Source organism: Amphiura filiformis, chromosome 12 (genome assembly GCF_039555335.1).
Source record: "Amphiura filiformis chromosome 12, Afil_fr2py, whole genome shotgun sequence".
Classification (NCBI taxonomy): domain Eukaryota; kingdom Metazoa; phylum Echinodermata; class Ophiuroidea; order Amphilepidida; family Amphiuridae; genus Amphiura; species Amphiura filiformis.
This window is the reverse complement of record NC_092639.1, coordinates 13244894-13267711: the sequence shown is the minus strand read 5'-3', so window position 1 is coordinate 13267711 and position 22818 is coordinate 13244894. Positions and strand designations below refer to the sequence as shown.

The 22818-nt window shown below is 35.9% G+C and overlaps 1 protein-coding gene across 1 annotated transcript in view; it reads left to right on the top strand.

Annotated features, from left to right (window-relative positions):
* LOC140165815 (very-long-chain 3-oxoacyl-CoA reductase-B-like) overlaps nucleotides 1-13521 on the top strand; it is a 31316-nt gene extending 17795 nt beyond the window's left edge. Inside the window, exons 2-10 of the mRNA XM_072189138.1 lie at nucleotides 1039-1085; nucleotides 2541-2616; nucleotides 3968-4143; nucleotides 4791-4835; nucleotides 5441-5475; nucleotides 7112-7193; nucleotides 10049-10114; nucleotides 11298-11447; nucleotides 12189-13521. Of these exons, the coding sequence (XP_072045239.1) occupies nucleotides 1039-1085; nucleotides 2541-2616; nucleotides 3968-4143; nucleotides 4791-4835; nucleotides 5441-5475; nucleotides 7112-7193; nucleotides 10049-10114; nucleotides 11298-11447; nucleotides 12189-12302 (791 nt within the window). The 3' untranslated portion in view covers nucleotides 12303-13521. The remainder of the gene's footprint in view (nucleotides 1-1038; nucleotides 1086-2540; nucleotides 2617-3967; nucleotides 4144-4790; nucleotides 4836-5440; nucleotides 5476-7111; nucleotides 7194-10048; nucleotides 10115-11297; nucleotides 11448-12188) is intronic.
* The last annotated feature ends 9297 nt before the right edge of the window (nucleotides 13522-22818 follow it).

Below are 22818 nucleotides of genomic sequence, written 5' to 3'. Positions count from 1 at the left end.
ACCCCACCAAGGGCCCTTAAGCGGGCCCCTTGACCCCCCGCTGTCAGAGGCGATACTACGGGCACTTCGCTCCCCTACGTTCGCCATGTACTCTGTTTTCTAGGTTTTCAATGTTGGCAGGTATGATATTATAATGTAGCCAGGCCAGCAGAGGTACGGTATGTCTACTTAAACTTAAGGAGGATTTCGTGATCCTAGCATCCTCTTTTGATGACATTTTTCAGTAGATATCCATGAAAAAAGCTTATTCCCAAAATTTGAGTTGCTTATGATCTTGCGTTTCTGAGTTATGCATGATTATGTGTATTACAAAATGTACACTGCTCCATAGGCCACTGTTGTAATTTAGTTCAGAAACGAAATTCAAATTTCATTATATTTTTGCTATACAAATTAATCTGCAAGGAATTTTTGGTATGGTACCGGTACATAAACATTATGTAGCCAGAGGTTTCCAGTGGTATAAAAATCTCAACTTTTTTGAAAAAAGTGGGGGGGTTGAGGCTGTGGATCACGAAATGCTCTTTTAACTACACAGCCATTCTTCTGGAATGGCTGTGTACTACAGCAAACCTATTGTTTTTTATTAAGCGAAATATGATCACTTTTCACTCAATTGTTCAAAATGTGACATGTACAATTGTACACCAAATACAGCCCCCCGAAATGGCCTACCGTACTTAATAGTGGACCACAACGAAACTTTTAGTGATAGTTCCAACACTGCTTTGGTTACCTTTGGGCGAATTTGTAGAAGTCTCCGTGTCGGAAAATGCCCGGTACAAACATAGAAATTGCAGCATTGCATTCATGAATATTTCTTACGTATTCCAATGGTTTCAAATTTATGAATATTTCTTACGTACTCCAATATGGTTGCAAATTATAGCACCCTGGTGCTGGAGTTTCTGATTTTCATTGAGCTCAAAGACATGAATTTTGGACATGGCTAGTTCTGGCTCTGAGTCCTGGATAATCATAACAATAATGGATATAATATAGTTAATGCAATTCTTTATTATATTTCTTCTATTGCAGTTGTTACTGGTGCAACCGATGGCATTGGAAAAGCTTATGCACAGGAGGTATGTATTTAGATATAAAAATGTTTTTTGTTCACACATCAACTTTTCATGTAAAGAAATTCAGAGTTTGGTCGCACATACCATGCAGTTTATACGACCAAAAAAAAACCCAAACCAAAAAACCCACACACACTTTTGTTATGTAAAAGATTTCAAAACTGAATTAATTTACAGTAAAAGTGGACATTTTTTTGTGCTTTGCCGATTATGAACTGTTTTCCTTGTTTTTCAATCTGCTATTCTAAGTTTCCTCTTATTGACCTACCGTATTGTTTGTAATAAACGCTCCCCCTCTAATAAACGCCCCCCTCCAATTTTTCTGTGAAAAATTGACAAAACATTTCCATGACATATTGTGTAGGTAAGCTTAAAACTTGCATCAGTCATCAGTCACGATGGCTAAATTGAATGGACAAAAACCTATTATGACTCAACTCCCATCCATTTCATTGCCTAATTATGGTAGAATTTCACTAATTCATGCACTTACAGGTGTAATTTTGTTGTATTTCCCACGAAAATATCATTTTCCGTGGGCGCCGCCATCATGTATAGTGTAAATCCCTCCTTTTAATAGGAGCACCATCGGGAAATTGAACACGATTTTTAAGCTTTTTTCACTGACAATTCACTTCTAATAAACGCCCCCCTTTTGGAAAAATGCAACGCCCCCGGCGTTTATTACAAACAATACGGTATACACGAAAGGAATATATTTGTGTGTTATTTTCGTGTTAGCAGCTTGAAACGTGGAAAGTGCAAAAATAATTGTAGCGCTGAAAAATAAACAAATTATGTGGCAAAAATATTGATGATTTAATCTAGAGGCATATACAGAAGCATTATAAGTCATAATATGTGATTTGCCCCAGGCCGACACCCTCAATTTTCTACTTTTTGTATGATTGTAATGCCCACTGGTGTACTAAAATACCATGTGAAAGACTAAGCCTGAAGTGCATTAATTACAGTAAAAGGTTTTTATATTGAATCCGGAGATCGCTGGTTTTATTCCGTGTTCAACGATCGAATGATAGCTAACACGTCTTGTGCATGCCAGTTCATGTGTACATGTATGTAGTATCATTGAATCAGTGACATATAAACTGTGTGAATATTTGATATTGCATGAAGCTCCGCTGAATAATACATGTAATACGATCGACGAGCTTATACACACATTGTCAAAATGAAATAGCAATTTTTTTTGTTTACCTCATTTGTTTGGCTTGATATTAAAAGGGGACAATATGATCAGTGAAAACAAACATTTAAATAGGAATCTATTCTTTATGCAAATCACTTATTATTGCTTAAAAACATGTCATTGGATGTGAAAAGTCACCGACCTTTTCCCATGTTTTTGATATTTTTTATGCAATGTTAAGGCTATCAGAGCTCTGTTTTACTCAAAATGTCATACATAAAGTTCACCCTGCTTTTTCTCTTCTTCAGTTGGCACAAAAAGGTCTTAACATAGTTCTTATCAGCAGGACACCTGAAAAGCTAGGAAATGTGGCTGCAGAAATTGGTGGGTTACACTGTTTGTTTGTGTTGTGTTTGTTTTATTTTAATATTTTGTATATGAAATTAGATATTAGAAAGAATTTTGTTGTAAAAATTCCTGCACTTTCTTTTAATTTCAGCCTGTTTTTGGCCTTTTTAGCCCAATTTCACACACTTTTTAGGCTTTTTTCAAACACTCGGGCTTTTTCATGGATGATCATTCTCATGCCTGCCCAACTGGATACTTTTTGTTAGATAAATCCAATAAGATATCATTCACGAATCAGAGCTTTTGCCATGTTGGCTAATTGCTTGTTTGATGTGGTCCACTGCTTCTCCCACAAAACTTGCGGCATCCTTGACCCACTGCTAAAATTAGCAAGGTAAGTTTCATGGGAGAAGCACCTACTCTAGTTGTGCATTTGTGGATGAAATTGTCTGAAAAAGCAAGATATTTTCAGCATTAACAGAACAAAGCCAGTAGTTTGTTTGGTTTATCCTTAGTGTAAGAGAGCACGAAATACCAATAGGATTAGAGTTAGGGTTAGGGTTAGGGTTATGGTAAAGGTTAGGGTTAGGGTTGGGATTTGTTTGGTTTCTCTTACACGAAGGATGCACCATTTGTTTGGCTCATAATTGGCGAAATAAAATGAGACTTATAAACTGAATCACAAGGTCATATCTTAAAATACTGTCAATCAAAATGAACCAAAATTACACACAGGATTACCTTAATACTCTACTCAAAACACATGTCAGTAACCAAGCAGTTGTCCAACTGACACAACAGCAAAATGCACTGTCATGGGACAGCTTCCTGGACTTCCTTCACTTTCACAGCCCAACATTTGGCACCCAGGACAAAAAATCTGTGAGAATGCACACAAGATCCTTGCACAGATGATAAAACGGTGCTGCTTTCTGCTTTTCATACACTTTTTCATGAAACAGGGCTGGGCTGTGAATGTGGTCCAGGAAGCTGTCCCATGTCAGTGCATTTTGCTGTTGTGTCAGTTGGATAACTGCTTGGTTACTGACATGTGTTAAGAGTAGAGTATTGAAGTAAATCTGTGTGTAATTTTGGTACAATTTGATGGACAGGATTTCAAGATATGACCTTGTGAAAAATTATAAGTTTCTTTTTGAGCTCAGTTTACATTGTGTATTGATATAGAATGGCGTGCATGCATGCAGTAGGGCGCAGCACCTACTCTAGTTGCGCATTGCGTAATGCAGGACTGGTGCATCATCCATGTTTATGTAAATTGATATGCACTGTAACAAAAACCAAAATTTTTTTTGCCAATTATAAGCTGAACAAACTTTAAAACATGAATGTTTGTTAGCATTTTAACATTTTATCAATCATTTTACAGAAACTCAGTACAAAGTTCAAACCAAGACAGTGCCAGTGGATTTCACAGGTGGTGCTGACATATACAATGCAATAGCCAGAGAATTGGAAGGCTTGAAGATAGGAGTTCTCGTCAACAATGTAGGCATGTCTTACAGCTTTCCACAGTACTTCCTAGAGGTGGAAAACATTGAAAAGGTATGTTAATCCCATGAGAACTACCTGCCGATTGGCCAAAATGAATATTCTGTCCAATTTTGAACCAATCACAGAGGGTATTAATAAGATCATATGCAAATGCAAGTTTGACCACAAAAAAAATAGTTTAAAGCCTAGTCATAATTGGCAATTGAAATGTGCATTTCAAGATATCAACCAATCAGAAATGCTGTAAGATGACCAGTAGTATCTAGAGGGTTAAGATGTGTGAGTGGACCTTGTGTCACTTTGAGTTTAGTTGAGATGTCTATGACTTTAGGCGATTGCGCTGCAAGCATGATGACAAAATGCCCTTGTTAGTGTGTGTATACTCTTTTGGAATTTGGGTAATGTGTGCTATTTGATACGGGGGATCAAACTCAATGTGAAACAAGGTAAAGACTATTAGTTCCCCTCAGGTTCAAGTTCAGTACAATGTAGTTACAAGAAAAATACAAGCTTTTTCCGGATACAATAATTTCAATTTTGATGGAATAAAGCGAGGGATGAGGCTGTTAATTGGGTCACTCACCTTTAAAGTTGTTGGAAATATGTGTTATGATACTGATAGTCAGGAATTGCTGTGGAAAGCACACAAAGGAAACGTTTTTACAAAGGCAATGCTTGATATTTATTGTTCATTTCAGCTTATTCCAAATATGATCAACTGCAACTGTTTAGCAGTTACTATGGTAAGGATCAAACAAATTCATTTATTCCCTTGTCGTTCTGATCTGCTTGTTTGTTTGTTTTTATTTTTTATTAATCTCCTGCACAGTCATCTCAAAATAAGGTTTTTCTTACAAAGTGTGTGCTGTTTTTGTGACATGATTTGATGAGTACATACACCTGTATAAAATCATTCCAGCACATAATTGTTTGATGGGAGAATCTTGTTTTGGTAACAACATGACAGATCCATGCAAAGGGGCAATTCTGTACTTCTCTAAAAGATAAGCATTATGGGCATTTTAACTTTACTAGAAATACTGCTCATTTGCAATGGGCAGTTATATATAATATTGTAATTCTAACTTAGAACTGATTCAGTTCTGTTGGATTATGGGGCCCTTAACAAGGGTGAAGTCCCAGATATCCTCACTTTAAAACAAGAAATACAAAGCATTCAGATGGTTAGCCTTGTCTGGTTCCTAGATTCATGTCAGCTGCATTTTGACATTCAATGGTTTTGCATGGGTAGAGGAAGTAAAATGGATCCAACAAGTCTGTTTTACCGATTGATAATATGGATTTCACTTTCAGCCTATAACACTAAGTATTTCTTGTTGTATTTCAGATGACCTATCTAGTATTACCTGGTATGATTGAAAGGTAAGATTTGACACTGATGTGGGAGAATACTGTCATATTTAACTTCAAAGTATTTTGGGTGGTGCTCATTCACTCACTCGGACGACTTCTATCGTACTCCTACGATGGCTCTCCAGATACATGTGTCCTGCATGCAGTTCCTGATTTTGTATGCTTCCTGTCCAGTGTCCTCACACAGAAGATCTACATAGGTCTTTCTTGGCTGAGCCTGCCCCACACTTCTTTTGCTGTGACTGGGTTTCCACAACACTAGACCTGACACCACCTACCCTGTACTTCTTAAACAGTGACCAGCAAATTGTAGTCTTCTTTTCCTGATTTTCTCAGTTACCTTTGGGAGTTCTCCATACAGTTCTTTATTTGTGGTATGTGTCCTACACCTTATATCATGAGCTGATCTAAGTAGCCTGGTGTAACAGCCATCCAACAGTATGCGGATCTTGGTTGTCACTGTCCATGTTTCTGAACCATAGAGCAGGATGCTTGGGTGGTTACGTAAGGCTTATGGGGTGACTTATTCATTCATTCATTCATTCATTCATTTCATTCGGCTGCGAAGCAGGCGACTACAAAGTTTCTCCATGTACTACGATCTGAAGACAAAGTGGCATTGGCATCTGGCAGTAGAAAGTTGTCAAAATCCCCCAACAGTTTTTGCACATAAGACAAGTAGGATGTTCTTTGCCTTCCAGGTCTTCTTTTACCATGTAATGGGGTGTAGAGACATATCTTCTGCATGGTTCATCTTCCTGCATCCTCAGGATATGTCCCAGGAATCGTAGTTGTCGTGATCTGACAGAGTTGATAAGAGGCACAGTGTTAGTGATGGTATAGACCCTTTCATTACTAACATTACTTATTATGACCAAGTTAAGAAAGTCAAACTAGACACTTTCCATGCAGAGTAATTAAGATTCAAGACACTAACTAAAACAATAGAAAACTGTAGTATCAGTAGTAGAACCAGATAGTTCTTGCACAAATTCAAATAATTTTGATCATAGTATGAGCAGATTGTTTAACCATGTGCTAGCAAACAAATAAACAAGATCCGTAGTATGCACAAAACAAGTTAGACCAGGGATCCATTTCACTACTTCGTAACCTAAGTAACCGTTCGTAAAGCTACAAATACCCAATACTAGACGTAACTTTACAAAGGGTCCCTGTAATAAAACCCTATTACTTACAAAGGGTACCGTTCGTAAGTAAGTTCAGTGAAATAGAACTTTCGTTACAAACGATTTCGAGACTTACGAAACTTCGTAAAGTTGAGTGAAATGGACCCCAGGCCTAACTTTAGACCTGGTCTAACTATGGAGATAAGTTCTATATTATTTTAGATCCTGTGAAGGGCAAATACATGTAGCTTAAAATTGGATAGCTGCAGTTTAATTTGTAGACTTAACTAGGAGTAAAGGAGGAAAAGAAAAGGGATCTCTCCCTAATTCTAACCTCTAAAGTTAGAACAAGGTCTTAAGTTAGATCTGGTCTAACTTGTTTTGTGCATACGGAAGGGTTTTAGCAGTTTTAATTGTGATTCATCTCTAATACAATTGAAAACATTCAAATGAACAATCACACCATATTCTTGTAAATTTTTTGATGAAATAATTACTATTTGTCATGTCTGTAGGAAAAAAGGAATCATCATCAATGTATCGTCTGCTTCAGGAATGAACCCCAGTCCTCTACTAACTGTGTATTCTTCAACTAAGGTGAGATTATGCAACACTGCTCAAAATATATAAAAATGTGTATGGGAGAAACATGCATACCTGAGAATTTGTTGCTGTGTAAACTAATACCCCGTTTACATTGAGCAAAAGTCGTAATCGTCTTAAGCTGTATTTTGAATTACGACAGCAGATTAATTCGTTTGGTGGGTGTTTACACTACATCGGCTTAATTCGATTCCAAATTTGCCTTCCCGAATATCGAATTCGTTAGTTACAATGGTTACGGCAGGTTAATACGAATTCAACAACATGTTCATTTACTTTAGCAGGGGTGTGGTTTTTCCGGATTTCCGGATTTTTTGTAAAGAAATGAACATTTCAGGAATTTTGGGAATTTAGAAAATTCCCAAAATTCCCCCGGAAAATCAAAAAAATAATCTGCCGCGACGATCTTTTTAAAGAATTTCTTGTTAGTTTATGCTCGCAAAATAATCTCATTTGCAGCTTTTGCCGGCCGTATGTTCCGCGGTGCGCCGTTACTGTGGTGCATGATCGCAGCATGTCCTTTGGCTAGTCAAACTTGGTAACGAGGCTATGTGTCACGATATCATCTCTGTTTGCACGTGCGAAGTTCATAATCCTGTGTTATAATGCCTGTCTTTGTAGTGCGTATTTCCGCGATCGCGAATATGTTTGATTGAGATCGCCCATGTGAAAGAATTGCATGCAAATAATGGATCAATATATTGACAGAGACGGGGATCTCTCTGTGGATGAAGGTCTCAAAAATGCTTGGAAATTTAGTTGGCTGGAGGAAGAGCAAGACATTGCTGACTTGGTCGGTGCCGGGAACACCAAGAAAGCTTATTTCAGGGATTATTTTAAGAAAGTCAACAAACGCGGCTACTGTAAATGCCAGTGGTGTGACTGTATGCTGGAATATGAGGATGGTGGAAGTATGTATTCACAGATAATAAATGTTTTTATACTATAACAGTTTCTCATTTTTGCATTTTACCCCATGAAATTGCATCTCCAGTGGTGCTCAAGTGTGTAAAACCCCTCTGCTTCGCCCCCTGGACCCCAACCAGGGGCCCTTAAGCGGGCCCCTGGACCCCCGGCCACAACAGGCGAGAGCTCCACTCGCTTCACTCGCTCCGCTTCGCAATTTCATTGCCTTTGGGGTTTTTTCTTAAAGCACCAATCACACCCCTGCATTAGCGAAAAGTCATAATTAATGACGACCTATTTGAATTCACTTGAAATGAATGATAATACAAGTCATCATTGGAATTACGACTTTTGAATTGCGATTAATTACAACTGTACCTGTTTACACGTATGATACGAATTAAGTTGATTACGACTTAAGTGAATTCGATTACAAATTTCGCCCAATGTAAACGGGATATTAGATCCTGTTCACACAGAGCCTGAAGTTGACTTCAGTCAAATTTGAACTCGACTTCATTTGTGTGTAAAAGGGTTGTCGTGTTTTGAACTCTGTTTCTGAAGTCGACACATATCAACTTTTTTAAAATTCAAACTGGACTGCAAATCACAATTTTGCAGTGTAAACAAACCCACCATTAGGAGTGGATTAATAATGAATATTGAAGAATGAGCAATTGAGAGCATAAAACTCAAAATTCACTTTAGTTTTGAAGTTGACTACCATATTTGGCCAGGAGAACATGCTGTTCTCAGGAGAACCTGTTCAAAAATAATAAATTCTAATCCTTAGTTGTAATCTGAATTCATTGTTGCAATTAAAGTTGACTTCTCTTTGATATAAAATTGGATCGATTAAGCCCATATTTATTGGTCGAGCTATGAGTTTTAAAATTTACGTCTCGTCCAATATTTTAAAACTCATAGTGAGACCAATAAATATTGGGTGTAAAGCATCCAAATATTTTATCATTATTATGTGTTGGATCCAATATTTTCACACACTTGGATTCATCAAAACATCATCATCATCATCAGCCGTATTCAGCCCACTGCAGGGCGAAAGCCTCCCCAAGTTGGTACCAAAGATTCCTGTCATTTGCTTTTGCCATCCACCTGATCCCTATGAAACTTGCTATCTCATCCCTCCATCTGACTTTCTGTCTGCCTTGGTGTCTTGAGCCCAGCCAAGGCCTCCATTCTGTGACATTCTTTGTCCATCTATTATCTGTTGATCTTGCAAGATGGCCAGCCTAATGCCACTTCTTCATCTTTATTGTGTGGATTATGTCTGTAACTTCTGTTTGGCTCCTGATCCATGCCACTATTTTCCTATCCCTTTTGGTGAAGCCCAGCATGCATCTTTCCATGCTATGCTGTGCAGTTTTCAGTTTTTGCTCCATCCTCTTAGTAAGTGACCATGTTTCAGCTCCATAGGTCATGGCTGGTAGTACACATTGGTTGAAAACCTTCCGTTTCAGACAAGTTGGCATCTTAACATAATAATGTGTAAACATGGTTTTATTTCAATTTTGCAAGTATCAACTTTGATTCATGATTATCTGTTAACAAGAATATATATGGGAATCAGTCTCGATATTAGAATCGGTCTTTATATTAGAATTAATATTGATTCTTGCATTTTAATTTTGTGCAAATCATTTGATTCTCACATATGATCTTCTGTATAGATTTGAAAATTGACGAGAAACAGCTTTGATTCATACAAATTTGTTAAAGAAAATCTTTGTGAGAATCGATTAGGCAGGTGTGAGAATCGATTAGGCAGTTCTCACCAAAACTCTTGAATCAGAGTTAATGTTCTTGCCCCAGTGCTTTTAACCTTACTTATAAGTAATGTATGTATCAATGCTTTTGCATTTTAAGACCAGCTGAACAACACCATTGTTTGAATATTTCTCATCATCTTTCATATCTTGCAGGCCTACATGGACTTCTTCTCAAGAGGGCTTGAGATTGAATATGGTTCCAAAGGAATTATCTTCCAGGTAAATCCTAGTTTGATGCAATATGCGTTGTCTCACTTTGAGCTTGGTAGTGACATAGGTGTGTATTTGGCTAGTTGCAGTATCGAAATCACTACGCATGCTAACATTATCGGGCAGAGTGTATGCACGCATGCAAAGGGTGTTTCGTCAGGATGCTTGCTGTGCAACTGCGTAAATGCGCAGATGTCACTTCCAAAGTGAAAGGAAGAGTTGTATAAGAAGTTTATTGGTTTGTTTGTGTACATCCTACAAGCTTGCTTATTATTTGAACTTATTGGGAAAGCGGATGCTTTTAAGAGGGTGGAAATCATATCCATTACTCTTTGTTTTGCTGTAGCAAATTAAAAATTGTGGCACTATCCTGAAATGTATTCTCATAAGGCCCAAAAAAAGATAGTTTGCTTGTCCTCCACAAATTTTTCAGATTTGGGTCGGTCGGTCCGGATATTTAAATATTTTTTTTTTTTTAAAGGTCATAAGCGAAAACATGACTGAATGCCTTTAATTAACTTAATAAAGAGCCCAAATAATTGAATTGGGATATTTCTCTACTATATACCACTTCATTCATCTTTTCAATATAGTTTAGAAGTGTTTAGAAACTGTAAAAAGAACTTTTCAGGATGTCAAAAATATTGAAAAAAAACCCAACTTTTTCTGGAATTTCCAAAATTAGGGTCGGTATCCATTTGTGCAGTAAAAAAACCCTTTTGTTCAGATTTTCCAGATCAGGGTTGGTTGGAAGAGGACTATCAAACAACTATAGAGTACCACCACTGCCATAAGGTATATTGCTGATAGCGATCGATAGGCAGAATTGATGCATGCTAGGAGTAAAAAGGGCTCAAATTTACCAATGCGGGTGATGTATTTGATAACCTTTGAGCCCTTTTCATTCTAAGCATGCATCATGTTTGCCTAACAATTGGTATCGGCAATATACCTTATGTTTACATGTTTCTCATGGTGGGCAAAATAGATTATTTCACCATGTGCTTGGTAAACTTTGATTATTTGTTTTTGTTCTGCGTTCTGCATCTAATGCATTGTGCTAAGATCGTATGTTTAGTGCTGAGCATGGTAATGCTCAAGCTTAAAGATGCTAATTATCCTTACAAAGATCAGAAATGCCAGTTTTCATTAAAATTCTTTGCCTTTGATATTTGTCTACTGTTCACTGCAGTCTGTACTACCATTCTTTGTGTCGACCAAGCTAAGCAAGATCCGCCGTGCCTCTCTGACTGTTCCTACTCCATCATCATATGTAAGCAGTGCATTGGGAGCGCTAGGCAGTGAAACCCGCACCAATGGGTGTCTTATGCATTCTATACAGGTAAGCACATTCCTTATAATCGGAAGGTGACCTGATATATTTGGAAAATCAAATTCTTTAAAAGTTACATATATAACATAAAATGCCGTCCCTTTCAAACATTGATGCAAAAAGAACATGTAAATGTTCCTTGTAAATGTTCCTTATGGAATTATTGCATTATTATACAGCATGATACTGATAGTCTACAGTGTTTTTATTTATAGTGATAACCATCATGTAACAAATTGATATCAAATGAGAGATCCTATTTTTTTTTCTTATTAAGATATTGAAATTAGGAGTTCCAAATCTGTATTTCCGAAGATATTATCAAAAAACTGTTAGTCTCAAACATGGTATACCACAATCAAGACTAATTTTGATAGTTTTTTGATGATTTCTGCAGAAATATTGATTTGGAAACGCCTAATTTCAATATGTTAATGAGAAAAATATGAACTTTCACCTGATACCAAAATCTGCATTTTGATGGGGTTAAAGTGGGGGGATGAGACTGTCAATCAGGTTACCCACTTTTAAATGTGCAATTTGCATGAAAGTATGAAGCAAGGTTTGTTACGAATGAACGAACGAACAAACTGAAGGACAGGGTTAATACATGAGGTGCTGTTTGCACATAAAAATCCTGGTACTGATATTGAAAACCATTTTTACAAATTCGCAAGTTCAGCAACATCTTTTTGAACCATATTGTATCTCAAACATCAACATGTTTATTGTATTTGTTTCCTATTACAGGGTTGGGTTGCAGATGCAGCTCCAGAATGGCTCGTCAACGCTGTCCAGGTGCATATGCATAAAGATCTACGACGTAGGAATCTCAAGAAACTAGAGCAGAAGAAAGCCAAGTGACTTCAACATGTGTGATTTGTATCCTATGAAACGTGTTTCTGTAATCATTGCAGCTGTGTGATTAATTTAAATGTTTTGACTAATGTGATTAGATGAAGAATTTAAATAATTTTACTTCTTTTTGCACTTTTATACACATATCTAACAAGGAAATGACTAACAACATATAAATGATCAAATCTACATCAAACAATTGGAAATTTTGATGAAGTGTGAATTATTTTAGCGACATGAGACTTGAACATTTGCAGCGAAGGTAACCTGGTATTCAATTGATTTCAAACATGTGAAATACATACACGTTAACCCCATGGACACTACTACTTTTCTTACAGTTCCCCTGATTGGTTAATTTACTCGACAAAAGCATCTGCGTAACCAATCAAAATATAGCTTTTAGATCTCTCAATAATTTTAAGCTTAATCTCCATCAGCCCTACTGACCATTCTTACCATGTCTCTGATTGGCTCAACAGATGGTATAGCCCTCATTTTAACCAATCACAAAAGTTCTCAGAGGCCAATATATTAGCATGAAGTAGTGCCCATGGGGTTAACTATTCAGACAGTTTGGGTGTTATCATTGATAAAATGGTTGGAGAACTTGTCTACATTTGTGCATAAACATTGATATACTACTATTTATTTCTATATACTACAATGATGTGGCTAATATATGATGTCTCAATGATGACTGAATTGGCTAAAAAATTGCAATAACATACTCTTCAACCTGGTTGGTGAAATTGCAAAATGATGTTCTGCAAGCAGCTCTGGAGAAATCATCATATCCAAAAGGTTACATAAATTTTTCTTCTTCAAGTGAGCAATTATTATAAAGAATGGATACTCTATAACAATCCCATTTTGATAGATCTAACTTAAAGTTTTCTTATATATAAATTAGTAGAAATCCATCTTTTTGAAAAGATCATGAAATCATTAATTAGTACAAAAGACAATTCTTGCAAAGGAACTTCAGGAAAGGAACTGTCCAATGATCTGAAAGTAATTATGCAATAAATGTTTGTCTTTGTATTGTTTTGTAATCAAGACTTGTGCAGTCTTAGTTTTAATAACACAACAGGAAATCCATGTAAAAGTGCAACTTTTACCCATATCTCTAATACTGAATATGATTCCAAATTGTTAAATTTTCATTTAAGGACCAAGTAAAAATAAAATCTTGATCAAGAAACGGGGTATAACCTACCAAGGACTAAGCATTGTTTATTTGTTTTTATTTCTTCTTTTAAACCCGGGTTACTCGGGGTAATACAAGTAATCCTCTGTTCTTTCATGATGCCCAGGGAACATTTGCATATGTGATGCAGTCAACAAAATGAATTGGATTCATAATGAATACAACCTGAATGAAACCTATGAAGTGGCCAGTAGCTTGAGTTAATTATTCTCCTGATTATATACAGCAAACTTGTGTTTTTATTCATTCTTTTATGTTTTACTGTACTGTTACTTTATTCATTTGGAAGAATGAAAGAAATGAACCAAAAATGGCAACTACAATTTTTGTCAAGTTTGTTTATTATATAACAATATAACAATAAAAAAGTAATAATGAAACTTATAAATGGCCGATATCCACCTTAAAAAGATGCTCATGGTGCTGTAACACGTAGTTAATAATGGTAACAAATCAAGAAATGCAAAAATATCAATCAAAACAAAATCAGATGTTTGAAAGCGCAGCATATTATATAGGCAAATTGAAAGATGAGAGAATTCGTTTCTACAAAAATATCAGGGAGAGCAAGAAACATGGAAAAATACTAATCAAAAGGAAAGTGGAGGAGAATGATAAAAAGACAAGCTAGAAAATGCGATGACAACTCTCTAGTCCGAAGGTTCCCTAGTCCGAAGGCTCCTTAGTCCGAAGGTACGCTGGTCCGAACACATAATTTACATTCGCTAGTTCGAATTCTAAAAAAGGTTCGCTAGTCCGAATATCGGGTTCTCTAGTCCGAATATAGAATAAGGCTCCCTGACCCTAAACCCTAACCCTAACCATAAACCTTAAACCTAAACCCTAACACTAACCCTTATTCTATATTCAAGATACTACACACTATCTTTCACCAGTCCATCAACTTAGTGATTAAGGAATTGTGCTACATTCCGCAAGCTCTCAGGTGAGCAAATGTCCGCTTTGAGTAATAGTTTAATAATTTTCTTCATTGTGACTTCACCAAAGCAGCTATCAAAAGTATTAAACATGAATTTGGCATGAAATGCCTCCACGATGCCCATGAAAGAAATTCTAGAACTCCTTGCTATAGTCTGCCACGTGACGTACATCATGGTCCGACAGTCAAAGTGAACAAGGAATAGTGCTACATTCCAAAAACTCTCAGGTGAGCAAATTTAAACTTTGAATAATAATCTTATTTTCTTCTTCACCCCAAATGCTAGTTGCTAATTTTGTGATTCCCCCCCACAAAGAAAGCTGTCTGCACCCCTACATAGAAAAGTACCAGGCTATTTTGTCTTCCAAATATATGCATTTTAATTTTTTTCAGCCTGTTTTGGGCCTTTTAAGGCCAAATTCACATGCTTTTTCAGGCAGTTTTCAAAAAAGCCATTCTCATGACTGAAAACATTCAGGCCTGAAGTTTCACTGGGGTTATGAGAAAAATGTGATCTTAAATCTAATATCTAATTAAATCGTCTGTACAGAAGATGAAACGTCTAAAACGCAAGTAAATTTCTGGACTTGTTCAAAGAGAAAAATATGATCTTTCATCCGATACCAAAATCTGCATGTTAAAGTGTGTGTGGGGGGATGAGGCTGTCAATCTGGAAAATCTTTGAATGTTGAAATAAAATTTGTGGACTTTGCCTGTCTTGGTAGAAATATAATGTATTGGCATTTGAGAAACTTTGCCTGGCTTGTTAGATTAAATTACATAAAAAAAACTTTGCAAACATTGATAGCATATATGAGTGAAGGTTGTGAACGTGGTTGCAGTAGGGAATGAGTACCAAGAGTTTTTTTTTCATTTTGAACTCTGTACCCGATATGGTTGTATTGTATGTTAATGGTGATAGGTATCACCAAAGTAAATAAAAGTCTGAAATTTTAGTTCCAAAATGATATATTTATCAGATCATAACACTAACGGGACTTTCCAAGTGGTATGTAGAGAATGCAATATTGAGGGACAAATGAATACCTGAGTGGAAGAAGGGCCCAACTCCATCAAAACTGTTTTCGAGATATTAAGAAAAAACTTAATATTTGGACAAATTTTATAGACAGAATGTTTTCATCTTCAGGGGACCTTTAATACATAAACATACAATATTACATACATTCAAAATTATATATGATGTTTCCATGGTTACGGTACAGGTCTTAATGCGAGCTGGAGTTGGGCCCTTCTTCCACTAATATACTGCAAGTGCCAATTCCGTAAGCAGATGTGTTATAAATAGCTACAGAAATTTGGTAATTATCCATTAATTGCACAAATAGAAGCATGTAGTATGTTAGCAAGAAAGTTTATTGTAGTGAAAAGCAGAATTCATGGATGAACAAAATTCATCTTTAACCCAATATTTGTGGAAGAAGGGCCCAACTCCATGGAGTTGGGCCTTTCTTCCATGAAAACCATGATTAAGTGTAAGTGGAAGACTATTTCGAGAGTTTATTTTGGCTCATCTTTCACACACAAGGAAAAACAGTCTGCTGGCAATAAAATGCTGGGTCTAACTCATTTTCGTAAAAAAATGGAGTTGGGCCCTTCTTCCACTCAGGTTTTCAAATGTATGTAGTGCATTTCTGGCAGTATTGACATCTATGGTATTGAGCAGGAGGTAAGGCACTGAAAATGGTTGGTGTTTATGACAGATATACATACACATTATCTCACCAAATCTTTTTACAATTCAGGAAAATTTATAGTGAAATCAATCTAACTTCATACCAGTTGGCAACCAGTGGAACTGGTGGCACAAAACATGTGTGCACAGCACAACTACAAATATTCTATGGGTCGGTGCCACGTCACTTCCGGTTGATGATGCGACTCACAGTCAAGTGAAAACAAATCAATGTGAAGAATTTGCTGTGTCACATAGTGACGTATTTGTGCTGCTTTGTCCTTTTCACATATTGACGTATTTGCGCAACTGTTTCACATAGTGATGTATTTGCACAAGGTATTTGTCATTTGAATGGCAAAATTGTCATTTGTCCTTTTCACATTTCACATAGTGATGTATTATATTTAATTATTGATTTTTTGCCAAATAAGTTATGCTCCGATAGTGATAAGTGAATTACATTGAAAATATGGTATATTTGCATTACTTTTAACCAGGGTTTAATCTTCAATAATGTTTTAATCAAGAGTATGCAACAAATGAAAATCGCTAAATTTTCAAATTCTATTTTCTCAAAATGAGTATTTTGCAAATATGTCACTATGTGATACGGCCAACAAAATGCATGTCGGATTATTTATAATATAACCCGACATGCATTTATGTTTTATAAAGGGTATAAAACATTTTAATAATGTTTGTCAAAAATATTTTGCAATAACTTATTTTGGAAATGGTTTTTTTTTCATATAAAACGTTTTAAAAATGTTTTCATGATCTCTACACTGGACATTTAAATGTTGTTAGAGCATTTTGACTAAAACCACAATGTGTTTTTAACATTTTAAAAACCTTTTTATGTTTGCTGGGATGTCAACCCAACATTTATACTTTGCTATATCATCTTCCCAGATCCTCTGCAACCCATTCCGCAATCAAGATATTGATAATATAACAAAATAGTTTGTTGTCATGCAAGATTCTCCAAAATGTTTACCAAAAACAATCTTCTAAAATTTAATCAATACTGCATTTTGTTGTGATAAATGGTGAATTATTTCTTTGATCGGTTTGTAGCACAATACAAAAAAGGAGAAAGCAATCACACGGCGTGGTTTTATACGGGGCACACATTAAAAAAAAATAACATGGAATAAGTTCCAACTTATGCTTGTGTAATTCACATACGGTATAGCATGCACCAGTCATGTATTACGCAAAGCACAGCTAAGTTCTGCACCCAACTCTGTGCCACAATTCTATATCAGTCCATGATGTTATGAGTTCCCATTTGTAAGTCTGTCTTACTATAAATAGGGAAATGTTGTGAGTTTGCTCAGAGGTTACTAAATTGGGTGCCAACCGAATATGATGGGACAATATGGGCTGAGGTCTGATTTTAGATGCAGGAGGAAAACAAGAGCACCCAGACAAAAACCTGCGAGGACGAGCCTGGATTGGCAACCAAACTCACATGTGGCAACGTGGGGAATTGAACCCGGGTCGCAATGATGAGAATCGAGTGAGAAGACCACTACACTAACCAGTCCTCCCGAAGGCAAGAACAAAGGCAAGATATTTAAATTGCTTAATATGGCAATTACATGGTATTTAAACAAGCACATGCATATTATACTTGTTTAGTTTTCAAATATTTTAAAGTCAAAACAAGTCTCCGAGTATATACTGAAGACCTCGATCAGCATCGCTGGATTTACATGTTTTTGCTGAATCAACTTGGACCTTTGTCATGTTCATGCCTTGGCCATGTTCGGGGTTTTGGCCTTATGGTCATTCGGCACATATCCGACACTTTACTTGGAACCCTACTTATAACATATTACATCTAAAGTCTGCACGAAGAGTATCGCAGCTGTTATAAATATGCCTATAGCTTCAGAACTAATAAATGTTTCCACAATATTTCTACATAGAAAGAAGGATGATTTATGTAAGCACATTTTGATACCCCATTTGTCAAATAATGTTCGATATTAACAACACAGTAGTGCTTTTAAAGAAAAATACCCAAATTTAAAAGTTGCAGTTTACAGCAATCAATGGTTATTATGCAAGCATTGTGGCACGTAAAACCCCCCATTATCTTTGCATCAATACAAATAGCTACAACTGTTAAATTTGAGCATTTTTGGACAAATGGGGTATCAAAATGCACGTAAATAAATCATCTTTCTTTCTATGTTGAAATATTGTGAACACAATTATTAGTTCTGATGCTATAGGCATATTTATAACAGCTGCGTTACTTTTTGTGCAATCTTTATATAGAATTGCAGATCCATATGTAGTGGTAATAACAATGAAAATAATTAATCTAAACTTCAACACTACTTGTTTATTTCGCTTACCGGGAGCACTTTCGAGGAACTTCCTCGTCATCAGCCGATATTGTTAGCTCTGATGTTTTCTTGGGAAAAAACTTTGGTGACATCATCAAGTGTGATGTCACCTGATCTGGTTGGTCTCCAACCGTTTCCAAGAAAACATCAGAGCTAACAACATCGGCTGATGACGAGGAAGTTCCTCGAAAGCACTCCCGGTAAGGGAAATAAACAAGTAGTGTTGAAGTTTAGATTAATTATTTTCATATTACATCTAGAGTGTGATTTTATTAAAGGAATTAGAGTACCTTTAAAAGCTTGTGTACGCAGCTGATATACAATTTAAAATACAAGTGGTTCCCTCCGGGAGACTAGGTCTTTGTTTGTCAGGAGCATGACATACTGTTCTATTTTAAATTGATCAAAGTTCATTAACAGCCATGATGTAGCAAGCACTGGCTCTTTCTCAGAAGTTGCATGCTGTCAATATGTCTTTTTTTAGAGTTTGAACTCTGTACCCAAAGTAATTGTATGTTAATGAGGTATATGAACTATTTTCTAGGCTAATGAAATGAAATGATAAGTTTTCCGTCACATTTTCTTTCAGTGAAATATGAGGTCATGATTACATTCATTATTTTGGAAAAATTCATTATTGTCAAAACTTTCATTTATATGGCTATTTCCTATATTGTTGATGAAAGACCATCTCAAAACAGGTATTAATGCTTAGATCATCATTACAGACATTTTGCAGCCGATTGAGAAAAGATTTGAATTTGTTTTTATTAAAATGAAAAGAAATTAGCAATTTTTGTAATCACTAGAAACATGATGAGGTAATCCTTAAATTTCCATTATTTACTACATCCTCTATCCCTACAGCTAAGAAACGGTTGATTATGATCAGCAGGGGATGTCAGACATTTTGAGAGTTTCAATTTGGATTATATCCATCTCAATTTTCAGATAATTGACTTTTTTATGAAAATAATGAAAGATTTGGTCAAATTGAAAAGGTGATGCGGGCGGATGACGGGAAACTTATAATGAACTTGCATGAGTCTTAAGCCAATAAAACATAGAACATATTGTTGCGTTTTAGTTTTCAGAGTAGGTAAATTACAGTAGGAATTCCAATTCTCGCGATTCCAAATACAGCGCGCCACCAACGACGGCAGTGAAAATTGGCATTGCCCGTGTCTGGGGTCGACATCCTTTTTCATCAACCATAGCTGACCATGTTTGTGATTATTACTCTAAAAACACAATGTTTTGTAGTACATTTTGAAATTTTTTGAGACTTTCTGTGTTGAAGTGAAATATTGCACTTTGATATTCACATATCTTTTTCTAAAACCCGCAAACTTGATGTTGATAGGCCTACTAGGTGTTAACTTTTTGTTATCCCATTTTCTAAAACCGCCCTTTTTTGTTTTTAAACTTTACGATGCTTTTCAGCCCGATCACGCCTTGAGAGCCTAGTCAATCACGAAGTATAGGCCTAGGCCTGTCCTTTTTAATGGAAATTTTGGTTATTAGAATAAATTGTTTTAATTCTTTCTGAATTTATTGTTTGTTCAATACGATAATAATATAACACCGCATACTTAAGAACATCCATACTATAGGTGTTATGCTTTTGTAATCGGCCTACATTTTCTAAAAATGATGGTTTTTTTTTGCACGAAAGCGCTTAGCGGCTGCCCTGGGATAGGCCTACAGCAAAGAAATTCAAGTAAATTTTAAAAAGATTCTTAATACTCATTACTTATAAACATGCATCACATTGGTTTGCCGTTTTTGTTATTTGTAATTGTTTGATTTGTCTTTATTTTATTTTTAGCCTAAATTTGTATTTTTAATTATATTACTATCAAACATTTAAAAAATTACGATCGCAATAAAAACACTTTGTAGGCATAGCCTACCGCATAAAAATAACATTTATTTTTTATTAATATTTCAATTCGAGACTTTAATGCATTTCAACAATACCTCATAGAGTTCTAGCATAATAATAAAGATGAAGAAAGTTTCAAACTGCAAAAGAGTACATGAATTTTAAAAGATCATTATTTTAAGGTAGGCCTATATCAAGAAAATATGCATGCAAAAACTTCATAACTTTAGAACCAAGTATTATAGACCTTTGGTGTTGTCAGTTTAAAATGATAGCCTATTGTACGTGTAATGGTTACACAATTTTCAAAAATGCCTCCTTTGGCCCCCATGAACCAGATCGTGTCACAATTAAGGTTTAAATTTGACAATTGTCATGTCCGATTTTAATATTAATTCATGTTTCTTTTAATTTTTCATATTTTATTTTTACTTCCGCTTTCTTGCATGTCATACCATCTTTATTTCATCTTTCCCCTTTAGTAATTCATAACCCAAGGAAATTTACTCTTAATGTAGGCCTAGGCCTACTCCCAAATAGCACACGTTGGTTGGAATGAGTTTCTTTTTAGTCATATTATCGGTCGGCACAACATTGAAAAATCAAAAACCTTTTCGACTAATTCAATTGGACAATTTTAAACACCTAGGCCTAGGCCTATACATGTTTTTTTAAAAAGAAAAAGAAAATGGAAAAGATTAAAATCTTTCCCATTTTCCTTTTCTTTCTCATGAAATTATAAGTCAACACTATGAAAAGAACTGAACTGTAGTGTAGCCCATCCTTTACGGCACTGACTTTGGCCAAATTGGAAAGGTTTAAATTGGAGGATCGACATTTCTTGCATATTAAATAATGGATCAGGCCCATGGATCAAGGACTCAACCTATAGTAAAGAGGTCAAATCTGGGGATGGACTTTATTGGAGGGGTGAACACATTGTTTAGGCCTGCTTCATTTGAAACTGAAGGGGCGAACCGGGACACCCCCCCCCCACACACACACCGATTTACGGCGAAGGATATAGGCCTACTGTACAATAACGGACAATTTGCAGTTGATGTGTTTTGACAAAAACAAGATAACTTAACATGATTAACAATGTAGTTTGGAGGCCATTATAGGCCTAAATGAAAATGAAAACGCGTGCCTATTCACACAGAAGGGTAGGTCTATTCGAGCCCCAGCGCCAAATTTATTGAGGGGCTGAGCCTATGTAATTTTGTTGACAGAACTGCACCACGAGAGTTTATTTTAAAAATTAACAGGTTTATTTGTTTAGTGCAAGTATATATTTTCTCCCGACATTATACATTGGGGCCAAAGTGTTTTGTTTATAGGGCTATATATCGAAGGAAATGGCTTCTAAATCTACGACCTTTCGTGGTCATACAGTAGGCCTACATCATGCTATAAAGAGTGTTTCAAACGTCACTCGAAAAAATGCTTTATAAGGTTATAAATGTAAAACATCTATAGGCCTAGGTTAGGAAAAACAATAATAAAAATACAAATAAGACAAGCGTTCAAAACATTTTTGAAAACCAAAAGCTTTTATCTTAATCATGTATCACGCATGGTAATAATTATGGGAAAAGTTATCCAAACAAGAAATAAAAAGGCACGCAATTTATGTTTTAGATTAAATTTTCTGTTTGAAATTGTCTTGCATCAAAAGCATTTGCTATTATAGGCCTACAATGTACCCAAACTCGAAAATTGACATTTTGACATCGGGTTTATAGGCCTAGATGGTCGATCAGCATCAGAGACATCAACATTTTTGACATCGAGTTTTAACCGTAGATGGTTAATCATAGAGTACATTTGAAATTCGAAAACGTTTTAATCGTATTAAAAAATAAATGCTTTACGCTGTCCATGCTGTTAAAATATGTATTGAATATTTCGTTATTCTAAATATTGAGAATTAGGCCTACTTTACTTAAAACAAACAAGGTTTAAATTTTTTTAAGGATATATGCATGAAGTAGGCCTATCCCCCGGGCCTATCCCCTATCATATTTTTTAATAAAGTCTATTATAGGCCTACTTACTTAAAGACCTGAAAGTGTTTTCTTTTCTTGTAAACGAGAGCCTAAAGTATTTTCCCAAGCGCCTCGGAAAGTTCGGAAAAGTTTGAAAATAAGGTTGTGTGGGAATAGGCATAACACTCTGAACAGAGGTATAGGCCTAAACCATGACTGTCGAAATTAACTTTAAAAAGGAGACAGGAATGAAAAAAAAACCGTCGGAGGGTTGAATCAACAGCTGATCATCATGAACGTAAATAAGCAAATTTGAGTAATCGATAGCAACACTCGTTTCTGTTTCCAGGGTCGATGGTTTATCGTCGACGCGACGACTCATGGATGTCGACCTTTACCCATGATGCTCTGCGCGAAGTAGATCAGCCAGGCGTGATCGT